This window comes from Excalfactoria chinensis, chromosome 4 (genome assembly GCF_039878825.1).
Source record: "Excalfactoria chinensis isolate bCotChi1 chromosome 4, bCotChi1.hap2, whole genome shotgun sequence".
Lineage (NCBI taxonomy): Eukaryota > Metazoa > Chordata > Aves > Galliformes > Phasianidae > Excalfactoria > Excalfactoria chinensis.
In genome coordinates, this window is record NC_092828.1 from 82,583,485 (window position 1) to 82,608,837 (window position 25,353).

Here is a 25,353-nt window from a genome sequence, read left to right on the forward strand (position 1 = left end):
GGATGTAGTGTCAGCTCTCTGCTGATGGTGGGGACACTCAGAGCAAATGGCAGCAGCCTGGGGAGGATGGCAGAAGCAGGATCTTAATAGCAGCGTGTCGCCTGTCACCAGCTTGCACCCAGGGTTCTGCTGGGGTGGCTGTGCTGGTGCGTGGGGATGGCAAGGAATGGGGCACACAGGGGGAGCTCCTGTTGTGGGGCAGGAACCCACCTCCCCACCCCGTGGAGGGGACTGCAGGGTGGGCAGCTGGCAGTGTCCCCGGAGTCTTTGGGGTGGGCTGCCATCCCCTGGGCAGTGCTGGCCCCCCACTGCCTGCACTGCAGTGAGTGGGCTGTGCCGGAGCTGCGCTGCGGAGCGATGGCATCACCATGGCAACCCGTCCCCCGTGGACCAATGTGGGTTTCCAGGGTTTCCATCCATCCCAGTTCTGCAGCTGGCATTGAAGGCGGCGTCCGATGGGAGTGCTGGGTGGGTCTGAGCAGAGGGCACTGAGCTCCAGGCAGTACTGAATGGGGCTGAGGGGTCAGGATTTGGGGGGGGAAGGGTACCAGCTGTTGCATCCCTCCATCAACCCCATGGCAAAGGGTCGGCTGCCCCTGGGTGCCCCCCACCTCGTGCTGGCTGCAGGATGAGGACCCCCCATACAGCACCGCCTGCCTCCCCCTGGCCCCTCCCAGCCCCAGCCTTTGGCCGGGCTCTGCTGCTGTGCTGCCTGGAGGCGATTCAGGCCCCCATGCCTGGTTGCCATGGCAACTCCAGTGGAAATTACATTAAAAAGCAATGAAACCGGCAGATTTCTGATCGGCAAGCAGGGGGAGGGGAGCGGGGCTGGGCAGGGCGGGAGGGGCACTGTGGGGCACCTATGGAGTGGGTGAGGTCCTGCACAGGGGCCTCAATGCCATAGGGACCCAGCAGTGCTGGGACATCTGGGGACCCCACCGTGCCCCCAGTGTCAGCAGTGCTGGGGACAGGTGGCACTCCTGCCCAGGTGGGCTCCGGGACCATGGGGACCCCCAGGTTGGGACATCCCTGTGCTCCATCCCCTGCATGTTCCAAGGAGAGGCAAGACACACCGCTATTAAAAATATCACTTCTGTTTTATTTGGAATTTGTTACTCTGAGCGGGTGACAGGGTATAAATACATTCTCCAACCAGCACCCTCACCCCAAACCAGGGCTGTGTGGGGCCGTGTGGGGCTGTGTGGGGCCAGCCGGCACCGGTGCGTCACGGCTGCCAGTGCGGGCAGCGTCTGCCAGCCGGTCCGGAGCTGAGGGTGGCATCCCTGTGGGGACACGGGACCCGGCCCCTCCTCCTGTGCCCAGGGTGACCACGCTGGGGGCCAAGCCAACCCCTGCCCGCACTGCTCCCAGGTAGCTCCTTCCCCACGTCCAGCCCTTAGCTCCCCACTACCTGCAGCTGTCACCAGCTCTGCGGGTGCCCCAGCCCTGGGGCAGGTGCCCTGCACCCAGTGGCACACCCTGGCGTGGGGTGGTGGCGAGGTGGGGAGCGGGGCGGGGTGGATGTGAGTGGCTGCGTTTTGGCAGCGGGCATCCAGCCCCATTGGATGACCCTGCAGGGCGCTGAGGGTGACACCGGACTGAAGGGCTGGGATGGGGCTGAGGGGCTGCGGGGCGCCCATGGCCGGGTCCTGGAGTGGCTTTTTGGCTGAGATCCGTGGGCACGGGTGACAGAGGAGGGAGAATATCAAAAATACAAAAGAGCGCGGCCTTGCAGCGTGGGAGGCAGGGCCCTGCCTGGTGCCTGCTGCCCGCCAGCCCCATGCGCGGGTAGTGGGGCCGTGGGGCCGTGTCAGGGCCGGCACCGCGCACACACGCTGGGGTTCTTCTAACTGGCTTTTATTTTATATCAAGAACACTTGGTTTAAAATCTTTACAAAGGACAAAACGCGGCGACTCCGTTAGTGTGTAAAGAACTAAAGATCTGCTTTAAAAAACGTCTCTGCAAAGAGAAACGACTGACACAAAAGAGATTCTCTGCAGCGCAAAGAGGGGGCAGAGGTGCCACGTCCCCATCGTGGGGCGGCTCCCCGGCTCCCAGCGCCCGCACCCAGCGCGAGGCCGGGCCCCTGCCCACTGCCTCTGCCCTTAGCACCATGGCACAGTGACGGAGCCTTATCCACGGCGCTCTGGATGCCAAACCTCCTCCAAGAGGGATGCCCGGCACCACTGCTCGCCTGTCTTGGGGTGCTCGGCGGGCGCGGGGGATGCCGTGTCCCCATTGGGGGGCACAGCCCCAGTGCACCAGTGGGGCCCTCCTGTCGGGAGCCGGAGAGTTGAAGCACTTCTCAAAGTTAGAAAGGAATGAAAGAAAGCGCCGAGGGAAGCAGTGCCCGCAGGTTTGGGCTCGGTGTCACACCATCCGTGTGTGCCACCCGTCCGTCTGTCCGTCCATCCGGGGCTCCCGCCGGTCCCTCTGCCAGTGTCTGCCGAGTGCGTGTGCGTGCGTGCGTGGGTGTGCGCCGGCCGCGGGCAGCTATACCCTGGTGGTGGAGTGTGAGTGCGGGAGCCCCGTGCTGTTGAAACCGGCGGCGAAGGTGTTGTAAGGGTGCAGGGTCTGCAGCCCCACCAGCGAGTTGGGGATCATGGTGATGGTGTTGGGTGTCATGAGCGGGATGTCATCCGGGGAGCGGCGCAGCGTCAGTGTGTAGTCGGGCAGGGCGGCGAGGCGCAGCGTGTCATGGGGTGGCACGGCCTCGCACTCGTGGTGCGCCTGGCCGGCCTGCAGGGACGGCATCTCCTCATCGGGTGCGTGGGCGATGTCGTTGGCGGCGCCGCGCTGCGGGCTGGGCTGCCGGTGTGTGTCCTGCCGCCGCTTGTCCTTGCGGTAGTAGAGGGCAGCAAAGGCCAACACGTTGAGGAAGAGGAGCGAGGCGCCCACGGCGATGGTGACGCTCAGCTCGGTGGAGTAGTCGCGGGGGCTCTCGAGCAGGGTGCCCGCCTCCTGCTCCGGGCTCCACTTCTCCTTCCCGTTCTCGCTGTTGTAGGCGGGTGAGATGGCGGGGCGCTTGGTGGTCCAGATCTTGCCGTTGGGCCGGCGGGTGATGTGTGAGTTCTGAGTGGTGTCGGGAGGTGGCACTTTGGTGGTGGTGGAGGTGTAGTGGAACATGTCATGCAGGTTGTACAGGTGGGGGACCAGGTGCTTCCAGAAAGCCACCTTGGTGGCTCGGTAGTGATCGCGCACCCGCGGCTTCAGCCCGATGTGCAGGTACAGCTGGTCACGGGGGTTGTACTTGGACCAGGCCACCTCCTCAAACCTGTTGGCCTTGGTGTGGATGAACTTGGTGTCCTGGGGGACGGGTTTGTTGGGGTCCCTGTGAGACACAGATAAAACAGAGCTAGCACCAGGCAGAGCTGGAGAGGCGAGGTGAAAGAGCCAGCTACCTCCGGATAAACAAAGGGAGGCACAGATGGGCATCATCCCAAACCCTGAGTCAAGCCTCACCCATGATAACTATGACCAAGTTGCTCCCACACCCCTGCCCTCGGCTGTGTCTGGAGCCCCGTCCTGGGCTGACGCTGGCTACAGCCATGACAGGACATGATCACCCTGCCCAAGGCAGGAGCCCATGGATCTCCAGGTAGAGGGGATTCAGTGCCACCCTGCCACCCCTCGCTCAAATGCAGACCACTCCCCACCCTGCCCTGCTCACCCCGTCTTGGCAAAGTTGGTCCAGTAGGTCATCACCACAGCACTGAGCATGACATCGTTCTTGGAGAAGTTGCAGGGAAAGAGGTCTGTGGGGCCAATCATGGGGATCCCGAACACGTAAGGCACCTCATCCCCGTGGGCCGCGTCGGACCACGCAGGCTTCATCAGGCTCTGGCAGTGGTGGTAGAAGGCGTAGAAGTAGGTTGGGGAGCCATAGCGGGCGTGCAGGTCAGCCGTCACCACCGACGGCTCCACCCACTGGTGGTCAGTGAAGAGGGCCACCAGGGTCTTGCGGCGCGTCTCGGGGTTGTCCCTGTCAGCCCAGTCTGTGTACATGAACTTGATGGTTTCTCGCAGGGTGTCCTTGCCCTCGGGGTAGCCATACAGATTGTCTACAAAGTTGGAGACCGAGTAGTCAAAGTCGCTGCCCGAAACGCCATCCTCGGGGTCCACCACGCCCTCCACAAACTTCAGCCCCTCGCCTTGGTTGACACCCAGCATGATGTCGTAATTCAGGAACTCGCCCTGCTCCATCAGGATCTCAGGGTCATCTGGGATCACATCCCCATCAATGACCGGCCCAAAGGCCACGTGGTAGCGGGCTGGCTGGATGTCTTGTTCCACCAACTCCTTAGCACTCTTCTGCCGCAGGCAGTCCACCATGTCCACCGTGTCCAGCACGTTGCAGCCCACCTTGTCTGCCAGCATGCTGGTGTACTTGACAGGCTGGTAGTTCACTGCCCAGCTGGAGAGCGCGGAGCCACTCTGGATGATGGCTCTCTGGAAGAGACCTGCAAGAGAAGCAAGGAGCTCAGAGACGCTCCAATGCCCTGATGCTGCAATGGGGTGCTGTGCTCCCATGGCAGGCATCTCATGGGGATGTCCCAGCATCTCACAGGGACATTCATGGCTGTATCACAGCCAGGGTTTGCTGAGCATCACGCTCCATCCCCACCATCACGCGCTGCCATCATCCTTCAGCCTGGGGTGGGACCAGGCGGCAGCAGCGGGAGGGTTAATCCCTGCTTGAGGACACTTAACCCTGCGTGTCCCACCCGCTGCTTTGTCAGGGTCCCCCTCACCCCCCTCCCTGCCACTTCCTGCCCAGCTGGGGCTGCTTGGTGCCAATCCGGCCCTGCGGGAGCACGCTGCCAGATGCACAAAGAGGGCCTTTCTGCCACTGGGAACACAGAGGGAGTGGACTTTCGCCCTGGAAAGCGGGGCCACAAAGGCCCTGGCCCAGGCAGAGGAATGTGTGGCTGGGCTCCAGCCCCATGTCAATGGCGCTTGTGCTCGGAATACAAAGGGCTGCGAGGAAGCGGAGCCTCCGGGGCGGTGCAAGGCGGCCGAGCTCAGGGTGCACCCTGCGGTCTCTGCTCTCTGGCCAGCCCTCTCCTGCACCCCTGTGCCTCTCTGGACCCTGGCACTCGATGACTGCCAGATTCCATTTCATGTGTGTTGCATGGTGGAGCATCACAGCATGGGGCATGGCTGAGCTCACAGGGTGCTGCAGGAGAGCCGGCTGCACACCTGAACCTGTGCAGCTTTGCAGGGAGCATGTCCCTTCCTGCAGCAGCAGTGCTGGGAGGATCCTGGCTACCAGCCACAGTGCCCATAGCTGTCTGCACGCACAGTCCCTGCTCTGCCAAGTACCTGACGTGCAGTCCCATGCGCTGGGACAAAGAGAAGTCACAAGCTCTGTTTGTCACCTCCCAGTGCCCTAGAAAGCAGTGCCCAGCCTACAAGCCTGAGTCTCGCTATGGGCTTGCATGCTCTGCACCATCACCCACCATTGAGCAGCTGATCTGGGGGTTCCCTGAACCATGCTGGGTGCTTCTAAGGTGAGAATCCTCCTTACAAACACTCCCTACAGCAGCAGCTATTGACCCCGCCGTCAGTGTGCTGCTCACTGAGCACCAGCCATTTACCACCAAAGCAATAGACCCTCCCCACACCTTTGTTGGGGGAGAGAAGCAGCACTTTGCTTCTTGGCAAGGAATCCACCTGCTAGCAAGCAACAGGGCTGGCAGGGGAGCTGCGGGTCTTCCTGGCAGCCAGACGCAGTGTGTGCAGCACCAGCCTCCTATGCCTGCCTCTCGCCGCGCCTGGCAGAGCAGGCACAAATTAGCTGCTTCATTAATAGCTCTTGATCACTACGTGTTTTATTTTGATCCGATAAAAACAAACCCGCCTGGTCTCCAGGCTGTGTCTCAGTGTGGCTTCCCTGCTGTGCTGCAGAGATGGCCCTGGGGAGATGGGCGCCCTGGAGCGGGGCTGGATGAGGGCGTTCTGTGTCCGTTTGTTCTGATGCAGTGCTGGCTGCAGCATCAGCAATCTCCCCTCCCTCTTCACTGTGTTCATAGCCAAGGCGGTGAGGGATCTGGGTACCCAGCACCAACATGATGCAAAGGACACGGCATGCAGACACAGGGTTTAGTGGCAGAAAGCCCGGTGTCACCCAGAAAGTGCTGTGCTGGGCTCTTCAACCATGGAGGGAAAGACAGCGAGCAGCTGCAGTTGTTCTGGGGAAGTAATTGCTGGGTTCCCCAGTCCACCCAGCCTCTCTTCATGCTGCCAGCTGCATCTCCAACTCAGTTTGGTCAGAGAAAACCCTTCTCTCTGTGTAGGAGGTTTCAGGCTGTGAAGATTGGTGCATATACTACCCTATGCATGTGCAGAAGGGCTTGTGGAGCCCCAGGTACACATCCATGAGGACAGCATGGCCACACATGAGTCCTTGAGCCACAGAGAGTACCCTGTATGCAGGTGGAGCCCATCCTGCTGCTCAGGAATCTGCAGAGATCTGCCCTTGCTCCCAAATCACACAACACCAGGTTTCCCAGCCCACACATGCACAGCATTTCCTGATTTTACCATAGAAAGTGTCTCCTCCTCATACCCAATCATGCTTGTACAAATGACCTGAAGAAGATGGGATGACATCCCCAGCAGCATCCTGCTCAGTGTCAGCAGGAGGATGGAGGACTATGCAGAGCAGAGGCACTGACTTTGGGCACTGAGCACTCATGGAAGAACTTGGACTGATCACAAACATCCTCAGCATGTCCTGAGATTCTGGGGCAGCAGGGAAAGCAGTTTACCCAGAGCAGACCTGTTCTGGGCCACTGCAGCTTCACCTTTCCTCTTCTTTCCAAAACCTTTCACCTCTTTGCAAACCCACCTTTGCTATGCTTTACTCCACACTTGCAGGGTGCAGGTGATGATGACAGCAGAGCAATGCAGGCTTAGAGGCAGACTGACTTTAAACTCCTTGAATCCTATACTAAAATGGCCAAGCTGGACAAGACAGTATGAAGCACTTTGTTCCCACCATTAACATGTGCTCAGCATCTGCCACATCTCCCAGCAGCCAGCACCAGCCTCATGCTGGACGTGGCACCTCCAAGATGCACCCTTCAAACCTCTACAAAACAGATGGTGCTGCTGGATCTGGTGCAGACATCTTTGTAGCTGTCTGGGCTGAGATCACTGCTGCTTTAAAGACTGAGATGATCAGCCCATCCTTCATCCTCCCAAGGCCTGGACCTAAGGCTGAGCAGCTCCCCTGCCACGTGCTGACTTTCTGAAGGTTTCCTTTCTTTGTGCACTGTTCCCAAGCTCTCTAGCATGGCTGCAGCTCTTCAGTGTGAGGTGTCATTTTGTTGTGCCTGCCTGCGTTTCTGAGGGGCAGCTGTGCCCATTGCCCCTATGTATCCTGTGCTCACACACAGGGATGTGGTACTGCATGAGGTTAGCGATCTATTGCATGTACCCCATGGAACTGCTCCCTGGTAGTCTGGTGCCCTGCGGACCACACTCAGTTCAGGTTTTCCTCCTGCCATTTTCTTTATGAAGTTAAAGGCAGAACAACTTTTCTCAGTTGGCTGAAAATCTTTTTTCCAGTTCTCAATGTAAATATATTCACAGGTGTTCTATATGCATTTGCTCTTACACCAGCACAATCTTGTAGCATAAACAATTCCCTTTTTTTATCTAGAGCAAACACTCCACTGTATTTACAATATGATATCAACCCCATCACCTCCATCTGCGCTGTGCAAATTTCAGCACTCCCAGACCTCGGTTCCGGTACCATGGGGCCTCATTCCCTCTGCAGGCTCACATCCACCTTTGCCCCCACTCCAGCATGAATTCCTTGGCACCCCTGGCACCTACCTTCTGAGTGGTGGGAGAGGGTGAGCAGGCTGACACAGGAGGCGCCGATGCCAGAACCGAAGACGGTGATGCGCAAAGGATCGCCGCCGAAGAAGGCGATGTTCTCACTGACCCAACGCAGTGCCTGGATCTGGTCCAGCAGCCCATAGTTGCCTTTGGCAGCCTGGTCCCCTGTGCTCAGGAATCCTAAGGGCGAAGCAGAGCCCTATTAGTGGTGGGGGAAACAGGATGCCCTCCCACCCTTCCCTGAGCCTGGAGGAGAGCCTATGGGATCCCGTCCCACCATGACCAGTAGGGTCCTATTGGTGCTGTGGTTGGAGTGGGGATATTACAGTGCTGCTCACATGTGGGTGAGGGGCTGAGGGGTGAGATGGAGCCACTCTGGGCAGAGATAGGGCTATGGGCATGAGCTTTGCCCTACCCCGACCACCACCCACACTAACAACATGTCAGGATGTCTCCCACATGCTCCAAGGAAAGCTGAGAGCACCACTGAGCAGTGCATGTGCACAGCCAATGCTTCCCATGGAATAGCATGGTCTGGAGGAGGCTCTATAAATGTAAGGAGGTGGGCTGGGCAGAGCGGAACCGACTGCAGCTTAAAATACAAAAACGTTCAGTGAGGAGGATGCTGAGAAATGCTTTCAGTAGTAAAGGTAACACCCAAGATAAGCTATCAGTGTTTTGTTTGCCTTGACTCAAAGCAGGAAGCCAAAGCCATGGTGCTGAGGGTAACCTGGCAGCAGGGAGTGGTGCTGCTCCGGCACTGGGGTGCACCTGCCTGCACAGTGCGGCACCTCAGTGGAGACACCAATGGCACCTTTAAAATCAGATCTCAGATTGTATTTCAGATCTCTTAAATTTGCACTATCAGCCTGAAAGGCCGGAGTTTTAATACCGAATGGTCTCAGGTATGTTTGTCTTTACAGAAAAGGTTATTTTCTACCAGGTGAATCTGAGTAAGACTGCTGAGCTGTGACTGTCATCTCCAAGAGGAGGCTGGGCACGGGGGCTGATGGAGGGATGTGGTGCCCAGGTGTGGGGCACTGAGCCCCTGACTCAGCTGAGTGTGAGCAGCAAAGCCTCCGGGATGGCTTGGATGGACTCTTCCCCAACAAAGCCCTTGGAGGGCTGAGCACGGTTCCGTGCGTCTCACAGGAAACCACGGAGAGAGCAAAATCAACCTTACAGCCCTCCTGTTTCCTTTCCCAGGGAATGCATCTGGGCTCATGCACTGCCCATGTAGGGTAAGAGGAGCTCCTGGACTGGCCCAAGCCCTGAGCACAGGCTGCTGGAGCACAGGCACTGCTGTTGGCTCTGACGGCATCCACAGGGCAGTGAGGCAGCACCCTCTGGCAGCTCGGAGCTGTGAGCACTCTCAGGAGGTGATGCTGCGTAAACATATTTTTTATTTATTTAGCCACAGACCAATATTTGCTTTCAGCTGAGACAGGTTGTGTAAAAAAGCCTGGGTGACCGGAGCCAGGAACTTGACCACACTGCTTTGGGCACCGCCACGTGGCATGGCACTTGGCCCACCTCTCCCCGTCCCCTGTCCCGTAGCACAGCCCATACCGAGCACTCCGACGCGGTAGTTGAGTGTGATGACAATCACGTTCCCGTAGCTGGCCAGGACGCTGCCGTCGATCATGTTCCCTGTGCCCTCCATGTATGAGCCACCGTGGATGTACACCATCACCGGCTTGGCCCCGCTGTCCCGGATGTCTGGAAGGAGAGGAGGTTAAACACGGAACCACCCCGCTGGTGACCGCAGCACCCTGCCAAGAGGCAGACCACAGAGAGAGGAGGGCAATGCCAGCTGCCAGGACCAGGGAGGGGGCTGCAGCAGCCAAGCCCAGAGCCCAAAGCCATGGCACAGTCCTGCCAATCACCCTAACCCTGCCAGCCTCCCCGTGGTAGGCAGCCACTGTCACCATCCCAGCACTGTTGTCCCCTGGGCAGGAGCTGCCCAGAGACTCAGTACATGCAAGAAAGGCACCGACTGGACCCAGCTGCTCTTCCCTGGGGCCGGGCTCTGGCTGCAGGCAGGAGCTAGGACCTCGATGGTGGCACTGGCTGTAGGGCACCAACAGACTGGGGGTGCTCACCGAGTTTGTCCCTGTGCCCCCGTGGCTCCAAGCCCTCATCTCCGGGCGTGCTGGCAGCTGGCATTGAAGAGGGGCAGGGATGGGGTGTGCAGGACCTGGAGGGCGGGGGGGCACTGGTGGGTGCTCCCACTTCTCACTCACCCGCCTCCCCATCTTCCCAATTGCCCAGGGAGGCAGAAACCCGCCGGCTGCCTGGGTGTGAACCCATGGCACCCCAGTGCCCGGACACAGACATGACGATGAGCAGACAGTGCGTGCACGTGTGCGTGTCGGGGAGGTGAGCGCCGAGGCTGGGTGAGGACAGGTCATGAGGCATGGAGTGAAGATGGGGAATGGGACCTGAGGACCAGGGAGAGAGCACTGGAGGAGCCTAGGGTGAGGAGCAGCTGTGTGCTCTCTCTCCTCACTATCCTTGTCCCGTGGACATCCCTACCCATGCCGGGCCCCAGGCACATCTCACCCATGTTGCAAGGAAGCAGCTGCACAGATCGCAGTGGCAGTGCCAGCTCCTGCATGCCCAGGCCTCTCCAGCACTGATGGACTTTGCTCTCCTTTGCGCTCACCTGCACACAGTGCTGTGCATTGGTGGGCACTGGCTGGCACCAGGCACAGCTCTTAGCCTCCTCAGCTGCCCCGATCACAGCTCCATCCCCACCTCCCCACGCACCCCACAGTGGTGGCCAACCTGCAGCACTCTGCCATGAAAACCTCTTCCTGGGTGACACCCCAAGAGCTCCAGCACTCATTCTTTTAGCTCTGTCCTCTCCCCACTGCCATTATGTCACCACCAAAATGTGAAGGGCCATCCCTGTATCAGATCGGCATTAAAACGCATCGGCAGAGCAGGGAAAAAAATGGCTCCTAATCTTTTTGGCACAATTCAGCATGCAGGAATTTTCTGCAGTCAAATCACTTACGATGGATGCCAGTTTACGCCCTGGTACAAGAGATCCTGGGGCACAGGTTATTGGGAGAAAACAACAGGTTTTGCTGCTGCCAATGAACTGGCTTTTCATCTGCTTCCCAGAACCCAAATGCCATCTGCCAGGACGGGCTCTAGGCTGCCCAAGCACTCTGCAGCCCACGAGGTCGCACTGCCCTCACTGTGTTACAGCTGCGTCCTGGCTGACCTCCTCCTCACATCCCTGTGACAAAGCAGACAAAGTCCAGACCCTGCGGCTCTGTATTACCAAAACCCGCCTGTTCTGCAGCTTTCTTAACCTGGTGGCAATGAAACACACCCGTTTGACATCGCACTCACTGCCTCATCTGGCACAGACACAGTGGCGCAAGCAACGCCTTGCATTGGGAAAAAAAATGGGTGCAGCACACCCAGCTGGGACCAGGCACAGATCGGTGGCACGAGTGTCCATGCTTCTGTCCCATACAGGGAGCAGGCGGGAGGGGAGAGTGCAGGCTCCCGTCGTGCATAGCTAAGTCTGGAGGGATGAGGCTGGAGGTGAAATATGACCGGGCTCGGGGTGAAATGGGCCCAGGTGCCCGAGGGCTCCTCTGCTCCCAAGCTGCCATGCTTCCTCCCGGCCCTCGCTCGAGCGGAGCGGGGCAGCCAGCAAACTTCTCCTGCAGCACGACCCCACAAGCTTCCCCAGGAGGAGAGGATGGGGCTGAGCCCTGCACAGCCGGCCCCCCTGCCCCCCGCCCCGCGCAGCTGCCCAGCGCCGAGACAGACACACACGGGGCTCCCTGGGGATGGCAGCGGATGGCGGGCATACGGAGTTGCTTTGCGTGTCATGCAGTGGCAGCCTCGAGCACAGAAATACCTTCGTCTTCATCCCCGTCATTATCCGCTAAGTCCTCTCCCTGTTTCTTAGCGCTGGCTCCTAGGGACCAAACACGAGGAGACAGAAAAGAAAAAGAAAAAAGAAAAAGAAAAAAAAAAAAAAAAAAAAAAAAAAAAAAGAAGGAGAAAAAACAAAACAAACAAACAAACAAAAAAAAAGAAAAAAAAAAAACCACAAAAGAGAATTCAAAAATAGCATGATAGCAGAGACGGTGGGGCCAGGCCTGTGCCCCACAGCACTGCTGGCTACTCACACTGCACCTCTCCCAGAGCCACGGCATGGAGGGGGCAAGGCTGCCCCGGTGCCACAGTGCTGTGCTGCTGCTCCCCGGGCCCTTCCCAGCTCCTCCCCAGGCTTCAGGGGCCAGGAGCATCTCAAAGCGGTGTCCTCATCTGCCACCAGCACAGCTGAAGTGCCAGGTCACCCCACAGCCCTGCCCATTGCTCTGTGCTGAAAATTGCCGGCTTCCCTTTGCCGCAAAAATCTTCAGTTTCTGTAATGTCCTGAATGCCTTTGTGGATTGCACCGGGCACGAGCACGACCCCAGAGCCCTGTTCCTATCTGCACAGCTCTGCCTGACTTGCCCATAGGGCATCTCCATCAGGGCAAGTGCAAATGCCTTTTGTTGTAGAGAGAGAACCCGAAAGCCTTGTCCTGCTCAGAGCACAGACTTGGGTGCAAGAGGGGAGCACAGTGCTCCATTCCATGACCAGAGGAGCAAGGACCAGATGTTTGGGAAATCCATCAGGCGAGCAAAGTTTGAGGAAGACGAGGCCATCCAAACGCTGAAAGCAGGGAGCTGTGATTGCAGCCTCTCCAGGCAGGGCAGGCCCCAGGAAGGGACACAGAGAGCGACTCCTGCTCCACTGGGCAGTGGCTGGCAGAGCCACACAAGGCAAGCATAAGCCAGTTGAGAAAAGTTTTCTGGCAGAAAGGGCAGAAAAACAGTGGAAGATGGTCTGGGGAGGAGGTTAAGGAGAGGCACGACAAATGCTGGCCACAGGTCAGGGAGAGCAGCCTGCGCCAGGGCAGGGATGTCTCCAGGGACACCTGATGTTATTCAGGTTCTTCCAACGCAGCGCTCCTGCCTCCTCCAGCCTCAGCCCACACAAACTCAATGCCCATCCTGATACGCCTCCCCCCCAACACACGCAGCCCCCAGCCTGACTGCAGGCAGGAGCCAGAGCGGAGGCTGCAGGCTTGACCGAGTGCATCTTTGTTGGAGAGCTGTGAGCCCAGAAAGCACTTAAACAATGAACCTGTGCAGCATTGCTCCTGCCTCCCTGCTAATGCACAGAGAGAAGGATTTTCTCTAATGAATGCTGCAGGCAGCAATCCTTCATCCGCCCTGTGCTTCCAAGCTGTGGGAGGGCAGTAGGCACCCTCTGATGGGAGTGCAGCGTGGGGATGGATCTGGAAGAGGGCAGCCACCCAGGCAGCCTGGGGATCAGTGAAGACAGGGATAATGAGGCTGAAAGAACCTGAGCTTTCCGTGGAGGAGGCAACTTCAGAGAACAATGGAAAGCAACAATGGGAAATGGGGCGAGAGTGATGCATTTGGGGATAGTGAGAAGAGACGGGATCTCTGCATGGCGAGCACAAACCCAGAATCATCCCCACTGGCAGCAAGGTGCCAGGGTGGCCGTATCTTTGGGGTCCTGCTCGTGCCAGCGGTGGTTTCTGCAGCCGAGCAGCCTTTCTGCCTTGCAGCCATGCTGTGCCAGCAGCTGATAATGCAGCTGTAACAAGTCCAGCTCTGTCACTCACCTCTACAACTACCCACCATTGCCCCACAGCTCATAAGAGGAATTACAGATTAAGTGCTCCCACGCCTTCCTTGCACTTTGCTCTGTCACCTCCCTATGTCTGCTGTTGCAGCACTCAAGGCCACTGCTGTGAGATGGTTCTCTGCATTGCCGGGGGCTGCAGCCCCCAGCCAAGTGCTGCCCTCCTGGCCACTCCCAGGGGGCCGCCTTAGTTTGAGCTTCTTGATGCTGGAGAAAAACAAAGCTCTTGTGTTTCCTGCTCTCCTCGCCCATCAAAAATTCATTCTGCTCACCTCATGTGAGTGCCTGTTACGCTGTTTAACTGAGAGCTGACTGCGGAGTGACATTGTTTGGGCAGATAGGAAGGATGTATGCTCTTATCTGAAGTCCCTAGGAAGATTTAAGCTCAAGTTTAGTAAAAAATAAAATAAAATCAGTTTTCCTTAAACAGGAGCATCTGCACCAGACTTACACTATCTTAAGCAAACTGTTGCAATAGCACTGACGCCAGTGCAAACAGAGATAAAGAGGGCAGGGATCTCAGCTCCTTGCAGCTTTCGTGCTTGGCACAGCGCGGATAAGAGAGGAGCAGGAGCTGCATCCAGTGGCCAAGCAGGAGCCTTTCCTCAGTGCTGCCCCGTCCCTCCCCAGACCTGAGCAATGTGCAGGAGCCATTTCCATCCTCCAGGAGCTCCACAAAAGCACCAGGGCTGGCACAAATGGCGAGTCTCACTTCTGAGCATCACACTCTGAAGTAGCAGAGTAACAGTAGCACAGAGGTGGCAGTGAGTCCCCAGCCATGCTGGAGAAGCATCCATAGACCCTACGCTGTGTGCACGTATGCGCTCCTCCGGTGGGCAGAGCTTCATTTTCACAGCAAAACATGAGCAGCAGCTGAGCTAGCTGAGCACACAGCTAGTTATTCCTAAGGCACTGCTACCCTGCCCAAGAGAGGGGCCAATATGCACCCGAATGGGAGACAGGGACATTTTTTGTCCTGTGGAGGCAGAGATAAATGCTAACAAATGTTCAGCCCTTTGGCTGCTATGAAATGACAGCAATGGCAAGGTGGGAACTGAGGCATTTCAAACCACCGACATACTACATGGCCTCCTGCTCTGTGAGAGGAGAGCTTATTGACCGGTCACACACAGAATGGTCTTAGAAATAATAATCAGGAGTATTCCTGAACAAGTCGATGTTCAAATGGCACCAAGTCTGAACAAACAAGCACTGCGGGTGTGTTATCCTCGCCCTAAGCACTACATACCCAGGACATTCAGAGCTAAGCAGAAGCAGGGTTGGGGGGGGGGGAGTAGGGGGAAAGCCTCAGTGCCTCTTCACAAGTTATTCAATTAATTCGAGTCAACAGACACCAGTGCAGTGGCCGGAGCTGAAGGGCAGCGGCAGCGTCTGGGTACTTTAATCCTCTGCGTGTCACGCCTGGATGCCCAAATTGCTGGCTCTGCCCATCCATGAGTCAGCGGGGCAGGAGGCACATCCCCGCCAGCTCCCCAAAAGCCTCTGCTGCGTGGGGATCTGCAGTTGGGCCACCAAATGCATCCATCCGCAGAGAGACTGCAAAGGAAGTGCCAGAGAGCAGAGATGCTGCGGGGCAAAACCAGGAGGAGAAGGTGCCTGAGGTGCCCCATCGTGTCTTGTGCCACCCCTTCTCCTGCCTTAACCCTGGTCCTCAGGAGCTCCCATGGGGACTCCAGCCCCAGAGGGGCCAGGGAAGGAAGCACTTTGAAGTGGCTCGGTGTCGCTGGCACAGCCTGCGCCGGAGGCAGCGTGCAGAGACTCCCTAATGTGCCAGCCCTTTCAGAGGCAGCCTTGGCACTCAGAGAGATGGCGTGTGAATAGCCAGGACAGCAACAGGAAAAGCAAAGCAAAGAAACCAAACGACAGAACTCAGGGGGGGAAGGAAAAAAAAAATAGAGTCTCTGGAAGGAGAGAGCTCCCCAAACCTCCGAGCCCGGCTGTGTCAGACCCACCAAACATGGGGGCATGAAGAGAAAAGCAGTGGGAGCGTAGGACCCGCTGTGTAGGACACCCAGGATGGCAGTGGGGAGGTAGGGAGGGCAGCTCCAGCCCGGCAGGACACCCCCTCCTGCACCTTTCAGAAGAGCTGGTTGGCCTGGCCATGGGCATTTCAGGGCAGCAGGGAGGATGGAGCGATGCAGGGAGCAGCCTGGGCTCTGCCTGCTTGTGCAGGGTGGGCACCGGGACCGAGGGAGCATCCTGTCTGATCACGGCCTGAGGCAGACTTGGGAGGATCTGGTTTGCAGGTCTCTGCTCCCCAGTCCGTGGCACTGGGGATGGATCTGGATCATTCCAGGGACCCAAGCTGCAGTGCAGCAGGAGGAGCCCTGCATGGCCCTGGAGACAGTGGCGAGACAAAGCAGAGCTGTGTCTGCTCTGGAGATGCTCTGCCGCCTCCGGGAGGCTGCAGCTCAGGAAGAGTGCAATGTGAGGGGGTGGAGAGCAGATCCTGAGCTTGCACAGCCCTGTCTGTGAGCATGTGCATGTGTGTGTGTATGTATGTGTATATGTAGCCCCATCAGCACAGCAGAGAGGGCAGAGAAGAGACTGGGGCAGAACATGGCAGTCATTACCCAGTCGGGTGAGGAGTGATGCTCTAACAGCAGAAGGGTATGAGCTTGATCTTATTCTAAACCCAGGTGCTCCCCTGAGTGGGTCAGAATCTGGGGATGGGAGGAAGACCCTTGCCTCCTCTGGGCAGAGAGGTGAGAGGCACAGCCCCTCCAGCCCGAACAGGATAGGTTTCTTTAGGAGCTCTTCATGCCCAGAAGCCTGGGGAGCATGGGCTCAGCTGTTCTGAAAGGCCTGGAGCAACAGGAGCATCCTGCTGTGCCCTGACCCCAAGCCCAGCTGCTGCCCAGGGCGGAGGCAAGTGGGAAGCGGGCGGCAGCAGGCAGGGCTGCTCAGGGCCCGTGGGCAGTCGCAGCACAGAGAGGAGCACGCCGCGGGGCCAGAGAGAACCGACAGGCACCCTCGCACTCTCTCACTCTCTCTCTCTTTCCTCTCTGTGCCTCTCTGCCGGTCGGCTTGCTACATACCTCCTTTCCTACATATTTTCTTGTTGGGCTTTCGGGTGCATTCCTTGGAAATCCGTTTTACTGTAAAATGAATAAAAGACTACAAAATAACAGGAGGCTCCACCGGCTGGGAGTGGGCATGCAATCACAACCACGCTGCCACCCGCCCACCGCCCCAGGGACCGCAGGAGGTGGGTGGGGAGCGGCACTGTGGGAGGAAAACTCTGGGCCTGCCATGCTGGGAAGGCGCAGCTGAGACCCCTCCGGGATGGAGGAGTGGAGCCGGTGAGGCAGGGCCTGCTCTGGGTGTCCTACACTGTGCACCCTGGGCCTCCCGCGGTGGTGAGGCTGTGGCAGGCGCATGGGCTGAGTGTTGCCTCCTCTGCCCTCTACTTACGGTTCAGGTTGGATGTCCTGTGAAGGAAAAGGTTAGACGGGAGGCAGCCAGTGCTGCTCGGCCTCACCACCACGGGACCGGGCCTGCTCTAGGCTGTGGCACCCTGTGCTAGGCCACAGCACATTGCATTAGGTGTTGGCACATTGCACTAGGCCGCAGCACACTGCACTAGGCCGCAGCACGTTGCACTAGGCCTCAGCACACTGCACTAGGCTGCAGCACGTTGCACTAGGCTTTGGCACACTGCACTAGGCTGCAGCACACTGCTCTAGGCCACAGCACACTGCACTAGGCTGCAGCACACTGCATTAGGCCGCAGCACACTGCATTAGGCTGCAGCACACTGCATTAGGCCGCAGCACACTGCATTAGGCTGCAGCACACTGCTCTAGGCTGCAGGACATTGCACAAGGCCTAGCCGTGACGCACTAGGCTGCAGCTACTTTGCAATGTTCCCCAGCCCCCTGCCTTCACCAGAACCCCCCAGAAAGGGCTTCTGTGTCCCCCAGAAGGGCTCTGTGTTCCCTTCCTGGCATGAGCAGCCCAGCCCCATGAGAGGCAGAGTGTTCCTCCCAGCAGCAGCCGCAGCCCGTGCCCACGGCTAGCACATGGACCTGGGAGTGGGAAAAGGGAGGAAGGACAAACCCGAACCAACTCAAGACAGAACCTGGCACTTGGCACCTGGGGAGCACAAACCAGCTTGTCGCTCTGTGGATCTGCGGTCAGAGAGTCTGATTCAGATTTAGCAACACAAGAAAGGAACCCGTGACGATGCCATGGAGGTGGAGGAAGAAAGAGGGGGAAACCGAGAGGCGTGGAGAGGCAGGAGCACGCGAGACAAAGATGGCAGCTGAGGGCAAGCTGAGTGGCCAGAAGAAGCTTTCCACGAACAGACAGCATGCTGCAGGGTCCACAACCACATGCTTCAAACACAACACCCAAGTGAGACCAACCGCTGCTGGGAAGGGGTAGGGGCAGGGCAGCCCCCCTTACCCTCCCAGAGCGCTCGCTCCTGCAGGTGCCCCGCTGGGGACTCACCATCCTCCGTGGGGATGTAGATGTTGAGGTACAGACAGTCCTCGTTGGGGTCCTGGATGTAGGTTGCCACGATATCCAAGTTGGAGGTAAACCAGATGGGCAGCATGATCTCAGGGACAGCGTTGTGGATGTTCTGGGGGCAGACCGGCGAGAAGTGGGTAGCGTTCCTGATGCCTGACCAGGAGGGAGGTGGCTCTGGAGGCATGAACCGCTTCTCCCCAACTGGGGGGGCGGCGTAAGGCACCCCCAGGTACTGATCCACGGGTCCCAAAATCTCACTGGGTAGTGGCACACGCACCCCCCGTAGCTTCCCATAGTGAGTGTTGACAGTGGGAGAGTAGACCTGGCCCTCCATGCGCACGACTGCCGAGGCAAAGCTCAGGACCCAGAGGGTGAGACGCAGGTCCCAGCCGGCCACCAGCTCAGGCACTTGGAGAACAGGGGGCAAGAAAGGACTTCTCCAGAGTATCAGCCACATCGTCCGGGAGGAGCAGCACCAACATCCAGGCCTGAAGCTCCTGGGGTGAGGATTCAGTGCATCCCCATGACAGTAAGCCTCCGGTTTGTCCAGAAGGAGCAGCCAGATCTGTGTGTCAGGAGAACCCAGCGACTCAGGGATGCTGACCTGGAGCGACTTGTCACTGCTTCTCAGAGCCTGCAAGCTGCCTGCTGTGGTCCCCCTTCAAATGGCCCAGCTTGGCAGGGATTGCTGATGCTGTGGAGAGATGGAAGGAATTAACAGCAGACATCTTGGAAGGGGTGACAGAGCTGTGGGCGCCCAATCCTACCTGGGCACAAAATAATCCCCTGCTCAGAAGCCTCTGTCCTTCCCTGCTTTTGGGAAGGAACCAATGCTTACCTCCCTGGTTGAGAACCGTGGCTGAGATGCAGGGGAACATCCAAGGTGCTCCGGGAGATGGAGCTGCCAACATGCCCCAAGCATGTGCAGACACACAGACGGCACCCATCTGCACTCATGGAGCCCATCCATGCCACCAAGGGATTCCCAGCACCGCAGTGCAAAATGCAGGGTGGGCAGGACAGTGACAGCCAGAGTACCCCAGGGCCACATCCCCTCCATGCCAGTGCTTCAGTCCTGCAGCCTCTCCATGTCACCCCAGGAAGGGCAGTGGGGAACACGGATGACAGGTGGATGGCCAGGGCCAGGAATCCATGGCCATGTGTCAGTGCAGAGCTGCTCCTGGGGAGCCCTCGCTGGAGGCTGCCTGGATTCTCAGCACACTGCCCTTCCCCTCCCTGCTCCTCCTGCTGCATGCAGGGCTTATGTAAGGGCCTCCCCGCCTCCCCCCAGCTCCCTGCCTTGTGCACACCGAGGCCACATTCACCCATGAGCTCCCAGCATCAGTGAGAGGCCACATCCTGGCCTCACCAGGTGCCCGTGCACTGCTGAGGGCACTGCTTGGGGAGGGGAGCAGAGGCTGCTGGCCTTATCTCAGCCACGTCTCCTTACCCTGACAGGGATGGCAGCAGCGACAGGGCACTTCCATTTTGCCCCAGAACATCCTCAGGTGCCCACCTGGTAAATCTCTCCAAAGCTCGGAGGGGAGCGGAGCTGCCTTGGAATAATTGGAGCACAAAATAAGGGCTGTGTGCAGATGGAAGGAAGATGCTCTGTTAAAGGCTCAGCTGGGCAGGGACTCCACAAATGGAGAACACCTCATCCAACGGGGAAAATCCGCAGAGAAAAAAAAAATACACGGAGGGCGTCTCAAATCTGCACTGCACATGTGCAGGCAATTCACTGCCGGTCATTAAGGAAATGGGCCCGTGCTGTGCCTGCCCTCCTGGTATGCCCAGGGAACACAACAGGCTCAGAAATCAGTGTCTGACAGGCATAATAAGAAACACTCAGCCCAGAAAATCGCGTTGCTGCATCCACTCCGCCTGAGCAGCAAGGCTGGGAAAGCAGACGTGCTCCAGAGCCTGCAGACAGCAGCAGTTCCAGATGGGGGGGGGAGGAGGGGGGAGATTCAGCAGCAAGGAGTGGCTGCACCCACTGCAACAGCCAAGACCCAGGCAGAAGATCTACACTGGTGTTCTATCAGCAGAACAGGTGCTAAAGCCTCTGAAACACAACACAGGAGCAAAGGAAGCATACAGGGGGGCAGGCGAGGTGTTCCAACACCCTGAGCATTGCTGTTACTGAACCACTGCCAGCACTGCCGTCACTGCCCCAGCTCCAGAAAAAAGCCATCATTCATCCAGCATTCTCCGCAGTGCTTCAGCACATCACTGAACTCTGCCTTGCAGCATCGCAGGGTGCAGTCAGACTGGGCCCCCACAGCACGTTACGGTCGCTGCGTTCTTGCGTGGGCTCTGGAGCTGCTTCAGACCACACTGCTGTGTGCAGCGCTGCTGGAAGGCAAGCTATCCAGCCTACATCATCTGCCCAGGTTCCTTTGGATGACACATGTTAGGATGAAGCCAAATTATTAATGACTGTCATATCTCATTGGCACCGCCTGGAAGCTACAGGCAGCTTCAATAGCGACCGTGACTCCCAGCAGAGCCATTTCACTGCCCAGCCATTGCTCTCACCCTGCAGGAGCACATACACCACAGCCCTGGGGCTCCCCTGGCTCCAGGCTCTGCCAGAGCCATGGCCATGCATTGCCTTGGGCACAGCTTCTCCAGCGCAGCCTCAGCTGAGTGTTCTCACAGCACCAGGTATCACAAAGTCAGGGCTGAATTCACCACCCACCGCCCATCCTTGTGGGCCCATGGGTCACCATGACAAGGAGCCCAGAACCCAAACAAGCTTCTTCCTACAGCCTTTTGGATTTCAGCTATTATGATATTCCAATCCTCACCCATGGCTCCTTTAATAGCTCTTAAAAAAAAAACAAAACAGGGGAAAAAGTCTGTTATGATAGAATTAAAGTTCCAAGTACGCATCCATAACACAAATAACACTACGCACCAGGATTTGCAATTGTCTCAAATCATGAGCTTTGTGAAGCATTAGAGGTGAGTTGCATTAGCAATAGCCAAACACATCCACATAGAGAGATGCGCAGTCAAGACCCAACAACCCCAATGTTACCTTGGGGAGCCACAACACACCAACAATAAAACCCCGATCCCTCTATTCTAACATTTGTAATTCCAGATTTGCTTCCATCATTTTTTAAAGACTTTTTTTTTCCCCTCCATCTGCCCATGTCCCCGCAGCACACAATAAAGGCACCCAAACAATCTCAGCAACACGCTCCTAAGCCTTCCTGCGTTTGGATTGGTTTTTCAATTACAAAAACAAAAACGATGCAAACCCTAAATCTGGAACTCCCTGGGTTTCAAACGCCTCATTTGGGATGATTACAATACCCCCGGAACACATCTTACCCTCGTATTGCTGCTCTGCGCTCTGCTCTCTCCGCTGTAACTTCGTGTTAACATAACATTTAGGATGGGAATTTAGCCTTAATTTAATATTGACAGACTGCCATGAATGCCAGCGCTCAGCCCTTTCCACCAAGGGCTCAGCCAGCAGCAGTGCTGTTGGACGCAGGAGCCCCACATGGCCGCCTCCACTCTGCTCAGTGGAACTTCCCCAGCCTTCCCTAGCACATGCAATAACGGAGATCAGAGCTGAGACATTCCGTCTGGGGAAGGCTCCATTGCATCCCATGGGATGTGGGAGCTAAGCATCCCCAGGGTGAGCTGCCCAAGGCCTCTCCTGCTGCTCCCGCGAGCGGTCAAGACTGCCAGTAGGAAACAGAGGCTGCCAATTGGAAGTGAGACCCGGCTCGCTGGGCAGATACAGCCAAGCTGGGGGTACCAAGATGAGCGTGTGAGCGAGGAGCCTGGAGAATAAAGACACCGCGGGCATCCCGGGTCGTCCTGCCAGACCGCCGAGGGCGGGCGGTGTGAGCGGAGGAAGTGAGGCTGCTAACTGTTAATGATTTTATTCATGCATCTTGGAAAACAAACGCTGTATCGGTATTTCCATGACTGTACTGTCTGCCAGCCTGCTCCCTCCCCAACAACAAGACGCTCTCCATGGAAACCTGAGCAGGCGGATCCCGCCAAGCTGCGGTTGCAGATGCACAGCCGGGCGTCCCCGCGCCAGCCAGATGAGCTGGATCCACACCTTTGCCAGTCTCTCCCAGTGCCTGGTCAGCGATGCTACAGAACCCCCACAGAGCACAGAAGCTGCTGCACCACTGGGCTGATGTGTCCCTGTGCCCCAGAGCTGTGCACGCTAATAGGTGGTTAGCGGTGGATCTCACTTAAACTAAGAGGAGATGCACGGGGTTTCAGGCAGGTCTGCCCTGCTGCTGCCACCGCCCAGCTTTTCCCTGCATGGTGTAAATGACAGGACAGAACATTTTAAAATCTGCACTCGTTAACCCAGTGCTTTGGAGGCCGGGGCTGGAATTCAACAGACAGGCTGGAACAAGGGCTCAGAGGGGATGGGCACGGCCAGGGATCACTGGTGGGAGAAACCAACGGCGTGAATGTGAGCTGGGGGAGAAAAAGCAACAGCACTGCTGCCAGAAGGGTCACAGGGCTGCACAGATGGAGGATGAGCCAGCATGTCACTGTCAGGCAAGTACAGAAAGATGAGGGAAAGGACAGCTTACAAAGACACATGAAGTGTGCCTTTAATTATTCTGCTTTCCTTCAGCACATAAAGATACATCAAACAATTATGATGTTCTCCTCTAAAGAAACACTTCACTCCCCCAAAAGATTTGGGCCAGCTGAGATGGATCACAGAAGACCAGCAAGGCCACAAGAAAGCCCAGGGAGTGTGGCCTTGAACAAAAGCCTGGAAGACCAGTGCTAGTGCAGGCAAGACATGTCAGCAGATGCAGCTTTACAACATGTAAAGACTGCTGCAAAAATAAACCACCCAGAAGAGTCTGATGCTGAAGTTGGTGCTGGGCAGGAGACAATTTCACATTAAGGAAGGAAAGACAAGTGTGCAGTAGGAACAGGCAAAGGCACAGTTTTCAGCAAAGGGCACTGCAGGGCGGGTGGAAGGACCGAGTGACACCTTAGGATCATAGATTCATTCAGGTTGGAAGAGACAACTAAGACTACCAAGCCCAACCCACCCCACCATGCCCATAGCCACGTCCCTCTGTGTCACGTCCCCATGGTTCTGGAACACCTCCACAGACAGCGACCCCACCGCTCCCTGGGCAGCCTGTGCCAATGCATCACTGTTCTTTCAAAGAAGAAATTCCTCCTAACATCCAACTTGAAGGGCTGGATACCTTTGAGTTCCCTCCTTCATGGTCCCACACACTCTGAATTACCCTGACTGGCAGTTCTGTCCCTGCCCTCTGTTTGATGCCATCCAGGCAAACAACAGCCACCTTGGCCATGAAACCTGCAGCATTTGGGAGGCTCTGATGGGGAGGAGCACTTCGGGAGCCCTCTGTGCTCTGTGCCCTTTGTCCTCTGTGCTCTGCAGGTCTTCCCCAGAGCCCAGCATCATCTGCATGACCTCCCATCTGCACCACAGACACGCTTCCTTCTGGTGGTTCAGAAGGAAAACAGACATAAACCTCACCCTCATTTGCTTCCAGTCGTCAGGTACTTCCCTGTGAGTTGCCTTCCCAAACTTCTACCCACAGCATTGCAATGCTTAAACAAAGCTGAGCACCAGAAGCCTGCAAGACACTTCACTGCGCATCCATTGCCCTGGGGAGAAGATGAGAGACCTCACGAGGAGTGTCAGTTCAGTTCCTCGACGCAGCAGGAACATACATGGGACGGAAGCTCTCTGACAACTCCCAGACAGGTGCCAAAATCCTCGAGAGCTCCCATTCTGAATAGAAAAACATTACCCCAAATCTTCAGAAACGGAGGATTTCAGTGCCACTTCTGCTGCGGTGCCAATGGTCTCCTGCTGTGACAGCCCATCCCTTTTCTCTCCACGCCCATTAGCAGGTCCTTCACGAAGGAGCAGAGCCTGCTGCCTCGGGAAGGACACCAGGAGCAAAGCAGCCCTCTCCTCGCCCACACTGCAGCCTTTCGGGATATTTTTGGTGTTGAATCCAGAGCATCGTTTGATTCCCTGCTCCTGTCTGCTCCAGAAGGCACACAACCCAGTGGGTGGCATAGCCTGGCTCCTTTCCAGCTCCGGTTTAGCACCAGAAGTTCCAAAAAATGCAGGAAGTTTCTCAGCATCACTAGGCAGAATGGCAGTACTGCTGAAGGACAGGCAGTGGGGACGGCGGGCGGTCAGCACCCATGCTGCCAATGCAAGCAGCTGGCAGCCTCCATAGAGGACCCAAGGACAACTGTGCTTGAAAGCCTGGGCAGTTTGGGCTCGGGTCCATTCACCTTGAGCTGGGCTCGATTGCAACTGACCTTCCCACTCACTGCGTCCCAGGAGTGTGCGGAAAGCTGGGGCCACGTGCACAGCCAGCATCTGCTCCATGTTACCAAGAGGCTCCACGGGACGGATTCTGGCTGTGAAGAGGGCAGCAGCAGCCTCTTGGTGGGCTGCCAGGCTCCTGTGCTGCTCGCGGACAGCTGCTGGAAGTAGGCCGTTCAGTGCCACGTTCTGGGCAGGAATAATCTGGATTATCTCACGTTGCGGCATCCCTGATCTCAGCACAAAGAAACGGCAGCGGCTTTTCTCTCCCTCACCTTGCTGTTTGCACAGATTCAGTTCACAAATGCTTCTCTGCGGGGGCAGAGGCTAATGAAAACCACTGTCTAAACAGCAAACACAGTGCCATGGCCTTGGCACAGACACACACGCACTTGCTCCCCAGCCAGAACAACTGGCAGCCAAGGAGGAGCGCCTGACCCAGGCTGGCAGATCCCAGAGCCCTGAGGAGAAGCCTCTGCAATAGGGATGCTGCACATGCTGCTTCCTGTGCCCTTTGCAATAGCCAGATCGGGCATTGCTGTAGGGCGACCTAAATGGGCTGGCAGGACAGATAGAACAGAGGAGAGCAGAGTAGTGCCAGTTGGAAGGGAACTACAGAAATCACCCAGTCCAAGTGTCAGACTACTTCAGGGCCAATTCAAGGTTAAAACACATCACTGAGAGCGTTACTCAAATGCCTCACATATGGACAAGTATGGGGCATCAACCACCTCTCTGCCGCCTGCTCTCTTGCCAAATAGCCTCTTGCTGAAGGACCTTTTCCTAATGTCTGGTCTGAACCTCCCTGGCTCAGCTTCCAGCCATTCCCACACATTCTGTCACTAGAAACCAGAAGAGATGAGCACCTCCTTCCCCACGTCCCCTGCTCAGGAAGCTGTAGAGATTAAGGAGGTCACCTCTCACCCTCCCATTCTCCAAGCCTGACAACACCCGGCGTCCTCAGCCACTCCTGGAACCCCTGAAC

The 25,353-nt window shown here is 57.2% G+C and overlaps 1 protein-coding gene across 6 annotated transcripts in view; it reads right to left on the reverse strand.

The window, feature by feature from the left end:
- Positions 1-1,076: 1,076 nt before the first annotated feature.
- NLGN3 (neuroligin 3) overlaps positions 1,077-25,353 on the reverse strand; it is a 30,895-nt gene continuing 6,618 nt past the window's right edge. For 3 of the 6 annotated variants that reach the window (XM_072333944.1, XM_072333942.1, XM_072333945.1), the window contains exons 2-8: positions 18,017-18,731; positions 16,603-16,662; positions 11,736-11,795; positions 9,422-9,571; positions 7,847-8,032; positions 3,672-4,461; positions 1,077-3,332 (exon numbers count right to left, since the gene is read on the reverse strand). In XM_072333944.1, the coding sequence (XP_072190045.1) occupies positions 2,495-3,332; positions 3,672-4,461; positions 7,847-8,032; positions 9,422-9,571; positions 11,736-11,795; positions 16,603-16,662; positions 18,017-18,494 (2,562 nt within the window). In that variant the 5' untranslated portion in view covers positions 18,495-18,731 and the 3' untranslated portion in view covers positions 1,077-2,494. Of the gene's footprint in view, positions 3,333-3,671; positions 4,462-7,846; positions 8,033-9,421; positions 9,572-11,735; positions 11,796-16,602; positions 16,663-18,016; positions 18,732-18,875; positions 20,225-25,353 lie in introns of those variants that run through there. The other 3 variants (XM_072333943.1, XM_072333946.1, XM_072333947.1) reach the window with 3 other exon arrangements.